Here is a 14,238-nt window from a genome sequence, read left to right on the forward strand (position 1 = left end):
CAGGGACTGGGGAGACCGGGTAACTCAGAGACCTAGGGTAGAACCAAACACAACTGGAAAAAAAATCAATAAAACAATTTCTAATAGATCGGAGCCTTTTTCAGTCATCAACAGAGAGGCTTCCCCCACAGCAGACGAGAGCGGGTGCAGAGACCCAGACATCACACAGAGACAGTCTAATTTGTAGGTCCCTATTGAGTCCCTCTCCACAGAGCTTGGGGACCCCATGAATATGGAGGAGGAAAATCTGTATAAGAAGTGGGGATCACCAGGAGAACATGGCCCACTGAGTCAACTAAGTAGGGCACATGTGACCTCACAGAGACCGAAGAGGCAAGCACCATGCCTGCATAGGTCTGTGCAAAGTCCTCTGCATATATGTTATGGCTGTTAGCTTGCTGTTTTTGTGGGAATCCTAATTGTGGGAGCAATGTGTCTCTGACTATTTTACCTGCTCTTGTGACTCTTTTCCTCCTATTGGGTTGCCTTGTCCAGCCTTGATATGAGGGCTTTTGCTTTATTTTATTGTATCTTGTTTTGTCAGGTTTGGTTGTTGTCTCTTGAAGTTCTGCTCCTTTCTAAAGGGAAACAGTGTGAGGTGGATCTAGGGCATAGGGGAGGTTGAGGGGAGGTGGAAGGAGTGGAGGGAGGGGAAACTGTGGCTGAGATATATTGCGTGAGAGAAAAATCTATTTTTAATAAAACAAAGAAGATTCATGTCCGTATCTTTGGCTTCTCAGCACTTTCTTAGTATTAAGACTAAGTCAGACCTTTGAAATATATTTTTAATTAAATAAAATGTACTCTTTTAAAAACAACATAAATCCATTGTAAGAGTCAATACAAATAACAAAGATAACTAGAACACACTGTTCCTTTGGGAGGTGAATCTGTATTTTGAGTACATACATCATGTCACTGAACCAAAAATATATCAGTACCCATGCTCCTAACTGGCAATTTAAGACAAAGATTAGGGCACTTGACACCATAAACTAAAACTAAACAAAACAAAAATTAAAAAAAAATCCCTGAAGCTTCAGGTAAATAAAGAAACACTGAAATGCTTAGAAACCTTAAAGAGTTACTATCATGATGTATCTTGGGGGAATACCAAGTCTAAACATGAAGCCCGTGCACGTTTCATAGACAACAGCCTAGAACTAATTTTATGCGGTGTTCACAGTGAACATACATTTTTGATAACGATGTTGTGTGAAGTTGGGGTACAGTATGTCGATGCTCAGAGCGATTTGAGGGCATTGTGGATTTTCATAAAAGGATGCTCAGCCTGTACTGGTGGGAAGCGGACAGATTTGAGTCTGGTCTGGGCCCGCCTACTGCCTGGAAGCACATGGCTGAATGAGGTGTTTAACCTGTCCTCTGTATCTCTCGTCCAGATCTTAAGACGTGAAAGTGATACCATGGTGACCTACAAAAGTGGCCTGAGCACGAAACACATACCGCGACTTTTTTAAGCATCAAAGGGGGTTTGGGTATTGTGATGACACTGTGGCTATCCTCTCTTGGTGACAAGGCTGCTGATGAGGACCAGAAGGAGTGGACACAGGTGCTGTGTACACTCCACTCCAGTTGTGGGAACACATCTGCAACAATGCCTCAGCACTTCTGACCCTGGCCATGCCCTTGCCCAACAGCACAAGATAACCTGGGAAACTCACTAGGCTCTCACATGCAGAGGCCATGATTTCTGCCTCCTAAGCATGGGGCTCAACAGCTCCTCAGTGAGCTTTATGTCACCAAGTCACTAAGAGATGAGAAATATGTCTTTCATTCTGGTGCATAGCAGGCTGGTCTATGGCACACAGCTCTGCCTTCCATTTTTGTGAGTAATTCCTTTTTTTTTTTTTTAACAACTGGAGGCCAACAATAGCATCCTTTATGGAGATTCATAAACACCAAGTAGAGCACGGCAGACCGTCATCAACGGCACAGGGGGAAAGCAGGACTTGAAGCCAGAAGGCTAGAGGACAATCAGCGGGCCATCAGACCAGCAACTGCCAGGTACGTTCTCAGGGGAACAGGACATCTAGGTCCCTTTGGAACCCACTCTCTGGAGTGGCTGCCATGGGAACTGAATAGGATGAAGACTGAGAACAAACTTTGCAGCCCTCTGCAAAGAGAGATCCCCACACACATCTGTTCTTAACGATGGGAGTGGCCGCTCAGGACTCCCAAGGAACGTCATACAACTCAGCAATAAAGACAAACTGAGCAAAGCAAATCTGGGATCAGTTGAGGTGTTCTGGGTTCTCACCCACAGAGCCATCAGGGAGCTCCCAGCCGGGACTCCCCGCTGGCTCCAAGGCAGCAGAGAGCCACCTCGGGCCTGATGCAGAACTTACCAGGTAGCGTTCCTCCTGCCTCATGCTGGGGGTGCGGATCATGTGATTCTGTTCCCCTCTCCAGTCTCCAAAGCGACGGAAAAAATAGTTGGATAGAAACCTACTGACGGGGTCTCTAATGATGTTGATGTAGACGGGCTGGTCTCCTCCAAACCTAACACACGGGCACACAAACAGGAAACTCATTACAATTCATCCCTGCTGCAAGAAAATAAGGCCTGCTGAGACAGATTTTCCTTCTAGGTTGACTTAATCCAACCATTGCCCATCTGCTAAAGTGCCTCCCACCACTATGACAGGCTACTGGAAATCGGTAGGCATTTTGTTACCATGCAGGAATCAGGAACACATGATCCCGGTGCCCATAAGGACACTGAGAGACCAGAGTTAAGAAATGTAAAGATGCAAAGGTAAAAGGCAGAAATGCAAAACAAGATGATTATCCCCAAGTGCTGGAATCATTCCCCGGCACCGAGGATACTGAAACAGGAGATGATTTGGGGTTTGAGGACAGCTTAAGCTGCACAATGAGACTCCATCAGGAAACAACAACTGAATTATATATCTATCAGGCACATCCAACACTTGACATGGTGATGGATGTTGTTATCTACAAGGTCTGTACTTTAGAACTATGCAACTGAGCTTTAAGCAAAGACCTGGATAGTGTTTCCCATGGTATTAAGAAGGCTTTCAGGTTTTGTGTTGGGCTGCATGCATGGCTATCCTGGGGAGGACTTGGGCTGAGGGTCACAAGGTGGCCATTCTGGATGGCTTCCATAGCTTTAATACTTCCATAAAGATACCACATATGCAGTAAGAACCTGTTCAAAGGCAAGGCCTTCAAGATCCATATTAGGAACAGGAATCCTTCCCCCTTCTCTGAACTGCTTCAAGGAAGTGACCCCAGAGAGGACTATGGCAAGACCTCAGGCTCTGGGCAGAGACACTTTCTAGTGACCTTAGGAGAGAACCCATCGCCCTGTGATGAGGTTCTAGTGACCTCCAGAGAAAACCTGCAGCCCCCATCTGATGAAAGTGCTTGGCATTCTGCCAAGGGACAGAAAACACTCAAATAGAATGGCTGGACAGGAGCCAGTTCCCACCTCTCTTGCTAGAGGCCTCCGCTCACCACTCAAAACCCAGCCCGAGTCGAAACCACATAACTTCAGCCACTGTTCCGTTGGTTTTTGGAGTGAGGGTCTCACACAGCTCTAAGGCTGCCTTGAACTCTCTCGATCCTGCTTGGGCTTCAGGTGCACCAGGTTTTATATTCCGTTAGCACCTAACCCCAGTGTGCTCCATCCCTGAACTCTGGCTTTCCTACTGTGTTGACATGTCTGTCTCTCACAGACTGTGTGCCTCCTATGGCCATAGACTATGTCATCTAGTAGTGGACAGCACACAGTAGGCCCTCAACACAGATGGTAACTAAATACAGAAACGAATGCCTTCATGCATGCTTCCTGGCTGTTCAATTCTGTCAGCATAAGGGTTGCACTGCTAGAGCAAAGTAGATATAACGAGCCACCGATAAGTTTTTGTGCATTAATTCATACACGGCAGAGCCCAGCATATTTGTATTTTTAAAGATACTCAATAAGAAGGCACTAAAGACCAGGGACACAGCTAAGCCAGTAAAGCACTTGCTTTCCAAGAGGAGCTGAATTTGGTCCCTATGTAGAAAGCTAGGCATGGTGGCATGTGCTCGTAATGCCAACAATGGTGACAGGAGAGATAGAGAAAGGAGGACCCTGGAGCTTATGGGCAGAGAGTCCCTGTCCCAAACAAAAGGCATCTGAGAAATGATGTCCAAGGTTGTCATCACACACACAAACACGCATGGATGTGCATATGTGTGCACACACGCGTGCAGACACACGCACAAGCTCTTAACAAATGGCTCATATTGACGACAAACAGAAACTACAGCAATAATCCACTGAACAGGAAGATGAAGAATGCACAGCCAGTATTCAGACCCCAGTGCTCTAACCACCTTTGTGTAAGGAACAATCACCAAGGCCAACCAGCAGAACATCTCAACCATATCAACCAAAACACACAATCTCACTAGACAGGAAGATCCAGGCATGAAGATGTCAAGGCTGGCTGCGCATGCCAGCTGACTTTGCTCTCTGGCTTGCATTGAGGGGAGAGAAGCGGAGCCAACACTTGCTGTGGGAAGCCGATGACAATGGCCTGAAGGAAAGACAAGGAATGACTGGGCCGATGACATCAGAGTTCCTGCTAATAGAGGAAGATAAAATGATAAGGAAAAAACAACAAGAAGGAAAGAAAGAAAGAAAGCAAGAAAAAGAAATTTATGAGGTAAACTGAGGGAAAACTCAAACTAAGTGTGTCCTTGATGGGCTACCATTGTGAATGCATTCATGGCCACAGAGGCCTCTTCCGTATAGAGGAGGACAAATTCAGCAGACACCAATAGGGAGAGCTCACAACAACGCTCTCCCCCTTGAACTTCAACTTCTAGGTCTGGGTAAGTAGGTGAAGACAGTGTTAAACATCCTGCATCCATTTTTAAATTTTTATTTTCGAAGACTGAAGCTTCTGGATCATTTTTAAAGGGAGCCGATCAAAAGGGATCCCGCTGCTTGTGAGGATAAGAGCAAAGCCAACATCTAGAAAAGAGATGGGAACTCAGTGCATTGTGCTCTGTTGAAAAGGATGCCTTCAAGGGCAGCTGGCTTCAGGCTCTGTTCCCATAGTAATTCAGACTTCACTTGAGAAAGTGTCAAATGCCTCAGCTGGCATCACACAGCCGCCCTGGAGGCTGAGCCCCTGTGTTCCTTTGTTCTCCTTTCTTTCTTTCACAAGTCGGTGTTGGCATTGGGGCTACTACGTGATCTGTGGAAACAGAAGTAGGAACAACAGTTGGGGGTGTCAGGGAGAACCCTGGATAAAAAGGAGGAATAAGAAGGGTTAAGGGAGCCAAGTGGTAGTGGCGCAGGCCTTTAATCCCAGAATTTGGGAGGCAGAGGCAAGTGAATCTGTGAGTTCAAGGCCAGCCTGGTCTACAAAGCTACTTGCAGGATGCCCAGGGCTACACATGGAATCCCTTTCTCAAAAAACTAAAACCAAAACGAAAAGATTAAGAGAAGATGGTTTGGCATTTGTAGCATGAGAGCCCCTATGGTTTACTTGACAGCTTCAGCGTCCTCAAGTTCTAATGGATTTTAGAAAGTTTCCACAGCTAGGAGAATGCAACTGAGGGTGTGAGAGGCTCTAGACCGGGACAGAATATTATCCTCTGGTCCCCACAGAAGCTCAGAAGACAAACAACAAAGGGCGGGAAAGGTCAAGACAAGCAGGACTGAGTGTCTCGCTGTCATTCTAGAATGCGATCTAAGACATGCTCCAGAGAGGCTGCTGGTGTTAAAGAGTTGAGATTTAAATATATATATATATGTGTGTGTGTGTGTGTGTGTGTGTGTGTGTGAATTATGTATATATCTATACACACAGACATATACATCTGCATGCATGTATATGTATATATCTATACATACACACACGTGTATATATGTACGTATGTGATATATATGGATATGTGTACATCTATATACACACACATATGTCCTAAAGTTACTTCAATAATCAGTGAAAATCATACAAAGCTACAACACAAACACGAAAGGCCCATCTTCGACATCCCAACACAGAGCCGCACCTTCTAGGCCACGATGCTTTGGAGTCAGTTCTCCCTTCATCCAGAGGAATAAACATTTGTCTGGCCCAAATTTCCAAGGAGTTCAAAATAGGTATCAAAGAACACCCTAGGAAAAACCGTGCAAATCCAGGCCAAACCTGAGCTCTCTGCTGAGCTGGCAGGGCTCTGGCAGGAAGCCGGCTCCGGAGTGACTGCAGAAACACCTATTGGTGGGATGAACAGGACTGCAAACAGCCAAAGAGTTCCTTTGGACTGGGAGGAAAAATGAACAAAGACCTAGGAGTTAAGGCCACGGGTACAGGAAGTCAGCTCACTAGCCAACAGCCAAGAGCTCATGGGACAGCGTTTACATTGCTGCTCTTGACTACATGTCAGATAGGAATGCCATTCTCAATGGAGAAAGATAAATGGAGAAAAGAAAACAAAACAAGAACCCGCTATGAACAGAGGTCCTTCAAGACTTGCAGGATGCATATTGTGAATACATATGTGAGCGAAAGGGACTGGGTTGGGGGCAGGGCTGGGTCCAGCCTGATTCTGACAGTCTGTTCAGGAACAAGGACATTGCTACAAGTTAACGATGCATAAAAGTTCAGAAATATCAACAAAGGACAGCACTCTAGCCTGGCCTCTTCGTCTGGCTTCTCACACCAGCAGCGTTTGCTGGTTGTAGGGCAGCTTTCTCTAGAGCAGTTCAGTAGTATTTATGCTTAGAATTCAAAACAGAGCCCAGATTGCAAGGTCTCTAATAAGTCCCAGCTCAGCTGTTCTCCTTACTCCTGGTGTTTTTCTGTGGGGACTGTCTCTGTGGAGTCAGTTTGCTAGTTAGACTGAAGAAAGACACGCCCCTGAAAAAGAAGGCAAACTCATTCTTAATCCCCTGGTTCTATGAATTTAACAGCGATCCTGTCAAGGATTCATGATCATCTTGTAATTCTCCTCATGTTTCTGCACATCTTAGAGCTAAGGTCCTGGACCTGGACTATCGGAAGAGAAGAACAGAGGGGATGATGCTCCCACTGAGGCCACCTCAGCAGGCATGCACAGCGATTTTGTCTCCAGCCAGGTCCCTCCTCTAGTCTGAGCTTAGTGCATTCCCCCAGCTCTTTGGTCTGCTTTCCCTCCTGCTGCTCCTGGACAGGGAATGTTCTTGTCTCTCACTGCTCTAGAGCTGGCTGGTCTCTCATACCTCAGCACAACCAGGGTTGCCATCCATCTCCCCTAGGGGAAGCCCTGAGGCTTCTCTCCCTTTATCCATCACTCTTGACTACACACATCTGCAGCAGAAGAACACTTCAAGGATTCCAAAGACAAGGGGCACATTCAGAGTTCACTGGCGAAGTCCCAGCTATCATGGCACAGAGAAGGCTGAGCGAGGAGGCTTCACCAATGTGTTCTGAGATGAGCAGAGGGGAGAGAGGAGACAGCCTGTCTGTGCATCTGTCTGTTCCTGCTGGAGGATCACTGTGGACCAAGCAGCTCCAGGACTGCCATAGAGATGCACTAAGAGCCGCCATGAGTTCCTGTAACATCCCTCTCTCAGAGAGCATTTCCTCATGGTCCAACCATCCGTACCAGGTGGGAGGGGCAAGGAACTGCCCCTTTTCTAAAGTTGAGGAAATAACCTTCCCCAAAAGGCCACATGGCTTGCCCTCATCCTGGGCAGTAGGAAGGTGAGCTGTATGGCTTAGGGGTCCTGACAGTCAGGGCTCCACCGTTTCCTGCAGATGTGGTATCTTCTAAAAGGCTTTTTTTTCATCTGCAATTAAAGCAATCAGGATTCCACTCCTGTATTTGATGGTAGAGGCTCAGATAAAATACAGTCAGCATGCTGGGTGCTGCTGATCCAATTAAGATACCAGTTTTGGCTTCTCATTAGAGTTTTGAACTAGCCTGAGATCATTATTAAGATTTGTTGTATTGCAGCTTGGATGCAAAGATCTAACCTGGAAAGAAAGGGGAGTTAATGACTGAAGTTTGAAGGTGTCAAGGGTGGCACAGAAGGAAGTCACTAGAACAGCCCTAACCAGACAAGGTTCTCTCTATACAAACCATCAAACACAGGGCCCAGAACATCTAACGAATCCCAGTGGCCTCATTATGACTAATGGCATGGCTTCTGGAGGGAAGAAGCAGGGTGCACACGCTAGCTAACCCAGCAATGAGCCATGTTGAAAAACAGCGAGGTGGGCCAGCACCTGGCCCTGTTACCGTTGACCCTTTTGAAGGTTCTATTTCTTGTCCCATACAACTCTGTCTTGTCAAGAAGTCCTGGGGAACTTCAGGCCTGAGAATCTCACTTGGAAATAGAATGTGGGAACTCCTTTGCTTAGTAATGTACCTTTGCCGAATCTCATTCCTCCCTTATACTTAATTGGCCCTGGACCTCCTGGGCAGAAGAGAGTCCTTTGAAGGCTAAAACCTGCACCAAGCCCAGTGGGTTATCAGGTATCAGGCTGGGCAGCAGAGCTTCTCCACAGACAGCCTCCTGAGGTGCCAGCCCACAGCGGCAGTTGGGTCAGCACCAACTGGCAACTGGCACCCACTGCGTGTGCATGAAGCACCCTGGTAAGTTCTTTGGATCCATTGATGGAATTGTTATCCTAAGGTTCAGACGATGATGTTAGACAGGTGGCTGAGGTCTCGGGAGCCCTAGGCTTGTCGAAGGACTGTCTCTAGACCCAGTGAGCTATTGGCTGACAGATGTCAACGGTGAGGACATGGCAGAGCTGGTAGGCACAGCAGGAACCTAAGGGCCACCAGTGTAAGGAACAATAACACTGTAGTGAGTGTCCATGGACCGCTGAGAGGAAGGACACACAGAACTTGAAGACTCAGTTTAATCAAAAGAAGGCCCCAAATTTGAATTTGAAAATCTACACTCTTATTATAAAAGGGTACAGAAGTCAAAGAAAAAACAAACAAACAGATCAAAAGTATCTCACCATTGTCAAACATGCAAGACTTGAGATGTTTAGGTTCAAAACAAAATAAGTTAGGTAGGGGTTGGCACGGGCTCTTTGGAGAAGAAGAGACATTTATTACCCTACTGTTGTGTTATCCCTAGAGTTCTAAGCAGGATCACACTGCAGGAAATGGATGTCAAAATTATCATTTCTCGTCTCTTTGTTTCAATAACAAAATCATCTCTTTCCCCCTGTTAAAATACTATGCCATTGGATGTCCTTCTCATCAAAAATAATTCCATGTTTTTAGAATACTTCAGATGGCTCTCTAGGAAGAAATGTTTCAAGCTTTGGTTTCTCTGTAGCAAAGCTAACTAGATTGACCACGCCTTTGTCTTTCAAGGGTGAAGGCTCTGGGCTGTCAATCCAGGTTCACCGTGAGGCCGTTGTTTGCTCCTTAGACAGAGCATAAAGATTCAGAAGACAGGAAATGACCACAAAGCTAGAGAGCGACTCACCTTGAGAAGTTGAGGAAGTGAACGTGTCTCGTGAATAAATAGGGCTGTTCGGCAGTGCTGATGTTCTTAATCAGCTCCATCTATGAAAAGAAAGGCAGGGTTAGCATGTGCAGGAACTAACGTCCAAGCCACATTAAACTAAAGGTTCTCTGGCCTCCTCCTTCCAGCCCCACTTATTTCTTCTGGGCCAGGACCAAACAGCCGAACTTGGTGCAAAGCGAGAACTCTCTCACAAGGTTCTTTCCTGGATAAATCAGCTTTCTCCCCAGACTGACAGCCGTGTAACCAATTCAGTTGATTATTGCTAGAAAAACTATGCAATTGGTTTGGATGAGAGAGAGAGAGAGAGAGAGAGAGAGAGAGAGAGAGAGAGAGAGAGAGAGAGAGAGAGAGAGAGAGAGAGAACATGTTAAGAGTACAAGCTTGGGTGTGATTCCTTATCTTCCGCCCTGTTTAAGAAAGGGTTTCTTGGCCATTTTCCCTCTATGTATGCCAAGCTGTATATGGTTGTGAGTGCTAAGAATTCTCCTGCCTCCACCTCCCGTTTTGTCACAGGATCCTTGGGATTCACAGGTGCTGGTCCATATAGACGGCTTTGACGTGGGGTCTGGGCCCTCGAACTCAGGTCCTCACCCGTGCAGTCAGTATTTCTCCTCACTGAGCCATCTTCTCAGCCCCAGACTGAGGAATTTCACCTGGAGAAGCGGACATTTCACAGTACTGAATGAAATGCCGGGGGGTGGGGGAGGGAGTACTTTAATCGCCCCATTTAAAGTCGACCAGGAAAAGGAGTTAATCATCTTCTTATATTTCTGGGACACGACTGAGCTTACAGAAATATTCCAAGCTAGTATTGTAGCATTTTCAGTGGTAATAAAATAAGCACCTCTTATTATTTCTCTCACTGATTATACAAATGTATAAGGGATGTATTTCACTGGGAACTCAAAGGCCTCTGGAAGTCGTGGAATCCTTTGGTGGGTGGTCATGTGAATTATTTATTTGAGGTTATCAGTAAGGCAAAACGCATTTCATGTTAGTCTAAACTGACTTTTATGGTTTCCTAGGACCTGTCACGATACAGAAAACGTTTAGTGAAATGAGCTAGAAATTCCAGGCATTCTTAAGCCTCCCTTACATCTGAATTCTTTCTCTAGAATTTCCAGTTGGCCCCACCAAAATGGACATGGTGATATTTTTCTTTTAAAAAGTGCATTTTGAAGACTGCTCCTGTAGATGGATGTCAGAGATGCAGTATTGCAGATTCTATGAACCAGAGAAAGCTGAAGACTAGAAAGAAAAATGGCCATCCACATCTTAAGCACCGTAGCAATGACAAGAGTAAATTTAGACTCAACACCTTCTCGAACATAACAAGCCCTGGGCTGTCCTGCTCCCAGGGTCTAACCAGGGGCTGCCCCAAGTGCATATGCTTGATCATTATTCGTGTGAAGAATTTATTATCTATAAAGGAGCATCAAGCACATGATCCTTTATAGATCAGATGATCAGTCTAAACCCACTAACTCATAATAATAGGACAAATTATTATAAGTACTAACTAATAATAATTGGAGAAATTATTATGTTAATTAATAATTAGAAAAATAAAGTTGAATTTAATAGTTAAATGACCCAGCTTCTAAATCTGGGATCTCTGTTAGTTGGAGACTCTGGGGAGATCATGGTGAATAATGACCTGGACCCTCCTTGGGTTTTGGTACAAAGGAAATTGGACCCTGTTTTTCTCCAGTTTCCCTTCTAAGCCCTTGCTGCACGCCCTTGCTTCTGGAGTCTAGCTTCCTGCTTGGGCACATGGTTAATTCTGAGCTGTGATGGATTGACCATTTATAGGCATAAGCATAAAAGCATTTCTAATTTGCCTCAGAGGATAACTGCTTAGAAAAAGAACTCTTGTCTATGTGTTTTAAATTTTACTTTATTTTATGTGCACTATTGTTTGCCTGCATGTATGTCTGTGTGGGGATATCAGATCACCTGGAATTGGAGTTTCAGACAGTTGTGAGCTGCCATGTGGGTGCTGGGAATTGATCCCAGGTCCTCTGGAAGAGCAGCCAGTGCTCTTAGCTGCTGAGCCAACTCTTCAGTCCCCACCCAATCTGTGTGTTTAAGATAAAGACAATTTATGCTTTTATCTCTAGAGTATTTTAATTCAGAGAGTTTTCTGGATGCATAAACGTCCTATAAGAATGGCCCCGGTAGCCCTGAAGAAGCAAACTGGAAGACACCGACTCTGTCCCCTATTCGACACGCCAGCACGCCCTCGGAACACATGTCAGTCTGTTGCCTCTGAAGACAGAGGTAACAGCTAGATTCCTGAGAACAGTGCCACAGTCACAGAGCTGTCTGTTTCTCAAGGAAACACGGATTAGCATGACAGTGTAGACCTCTTTCTAGACTTACCCTTCAACACACTCAAGATGCCAGCGCCCACGCTTGTCGCATTAGGGGAGAGAGGGCAGAGGGCATTCTGCCCTTACGTGTTTTGTCATTGTGCCCAGATGTAAAATCACTTACATCATATGCACAGGCCGAACACTTCTTGTCCAAGTACCATTTGACCTTCACGAATGCTAACACTTGACTCATTTCTAGTGACAAGTGTGACCTTCTGAACTCCTGCTGCCCAGTTCCCAGTCCTCCTGAGGTCACTGGAAGCCTTGATCGTCCTTGCCCTGGTAGCATAGCAGCAGCAATGGCACTATCTGACGTCACCAAAGACTACACCCCTGCTGTTCCTGGCGCATACAGGGCCACTTACGGCTTCTTCCTGAATCCACCGCATGTGCCCACTCAACAGTCATGGCCTCCTCTCTTGTACAGGAGATAAGAACACAAGCACAGTGGGTGGAAAGAGTAAAAAATGTTCCAGTGGTGCTGCTAGGCCCACCAGACCCAGAAACACACTCTTCAGTCTCATCCAGCTTCCCCTCTGGCCACCCTGATGCATCCTGGGACTACAGTGCTCTCGATATCCCATCAAGCCAGACCCCTCCCTATTCCTTCCATATCCATACCAAAGCCTGACCAGGACGAAGCTTAGGAACACGCTTCCTCCTTCTAGGATACGTGTGTGTGTGTGTGTGTGTGTGTGTGTGTGTGTGTGTGTTCCCCAGCATTTTCAAGTCTTCCCTTCCTCCCTTCATTCCTCCCAGCTAAAATATCCCTCTCTTCCAGGCCGACTTTCTGAATCCCACTTCCTGGACCCTGCTTTTCTTTAACATCCATGATTTCAATCTCAGGCCACATACCATTTAGCGTGTGGCTAAAAGAAAAATATTGGGTCCTCTCTCTCAAGAAGTTCAGAGTGTTGGAGGTGAGATAAACTGAGGGAACGTGAGATTCAGAGATAGACCATGTGTGGAAGGCACACGGGTGCTGTGTCCAGCCTACCCGCAAATGCAGATGGGCACTTCTCCTTAGGGGTGTCCTCTGTGGTGTGCACGGATTCACAGTATGAAGGGGTCATTGTGGATGTGGTGCGAAGCGAGGGTAAGAAACAAACACAGATGGCAAACACTGAGTTTCAGAAGCTGTTACAACCAATTCTCTGTACCAGACGTTGGGTCTTGTCACTAGACTTAACTGTCAGCTTGACCCCGCCTAGAGTCCTCTGAGAGGAACACCTAGGTCATATTTAGCACATCTGTGTTACTAATTGCCACAACACCGCCATCCTTAGGCAGTCCTGAAGTATATGAGAAAACTAGCTAAGCATAAGCCTGTTTTGAGCAGGCCGGTGGGTGATCCTGCGCTCTGGTCCCCCAGGTTTCTATTTCAGGCTCCTACCCTGATTTTCCTTAATGATGAACCTGGATGCATAAGTCAAATAAGCTTTAAGCCCTAAGTTGCTTTTGGTCAAAGTGTTTTACCATCGTGTCAGAGAGGACTTTAGAACAACCGGGGTGGGGCAAGCAAAAAAGCAGGTGAGCAGAGAACAGCTGGAAAGCACGATCACATGAGGGATCCTGAGGGTGACTCTGTGGGATTTGACGTCAGAAAAGATTCGCTTTAATTAACTTCATTTCTGAGGTATGGGTGGAAGATGTGAAGAAGAATGAAGATCAGAGGCCAGGGCTCAGTGCCCCGAGATCCGGCCCAGCCCAGAAGAGCTGGGCAGGAAGCTGGGTTAGGAAGCTGGGAGTGGCAGTGGTGGCTAGGGCGGCAGCAGGTGCTGAGGAATTAGAGGAAGCTCTGGTGTTGGGTTGTGCAAACTGTGTTCTAACGTGACTCACAGCAGATGTTGAAGCAAGAGGTCTGGGAGCTTTTAGCAGTGAGAAGGATGAAGAAGATGGAAGCGAGGAGCTCAGTGGCGATCTGGCCATAGAAAGCCAGGTAAAGGAGACCAGACACCATCTCTCCTAGATCCTCAGCTAGGACAATGAGCACACTGGTACCCATCTGCGGTGATTTGTCCCTGGAGGAGGGACAAATTTGGCTGCAGATAGAGGGGTGATGGGTCTGCCTTTGATGAGCTCTCCTTTTGGGATACCCCGTTTGATGACCCACTAGCTTAGACTGTGTTTTGACTTAGACTAAGTTCCAGGAGGGCTGGGGCCAGGCTTATTTGTTCCCTAAGTCACCACCAGGTGTCTGCAGGGAGTTTATGTCCCAGCAGGGCTTATGGGACAAATAACACCCCGTTAGAAATGCTCGCTTGGTATCAAGAAAGCCATCAGTAGCTGAAGACAATTGTCTATCACCCAGGCAATGGATCCAGCTCTCCCTGAAACAGA

General features: G+C 46.4%; 1 protein-coding gene across 1 annotated transcript in view; it reads right to left on the reverse strand.

Moving 5' to 3' along the window:
* The window catches only part of Ust (uronyl 2-sulfotransferase), a 274,167-nt gene that overhangs the window by 87,645 nt on the left and 172,284 nt on the right, over positions 1 to 14,238 (reverse strand). The window contains exons 4-5 of the mRNA XM_038339559.1: positions 9,482 to 9,561; positions 2,367 to 2,520 (exon numbers count right to left, since the gene is read on the reverse strand). Coding sequence (XP_038195487.1) covers positions 2,367 to 2,520; positions 9,482 to 9,561 — 234 coding nt within the window. The remainder of the gene's footprint in view (positions 1 to 2,366; positions 2,521 to 9,481; positions 9,562 to 14,238) is intronic.

Source organism: Arvicola amphibius, chromosome 8, assembly GCF_903992535.2.
Source record: "Arvicola amphibius chromosome 8, mArvAmp1.2, whole genome shotgun sequence".
In the NCBI taxonomy this organism is placed as follows: Eukaryota; Metazoa; Chordata; class Mammalia; order Rodentia; family Cricetidae; genus Arvicola; species Arvicola amphibius.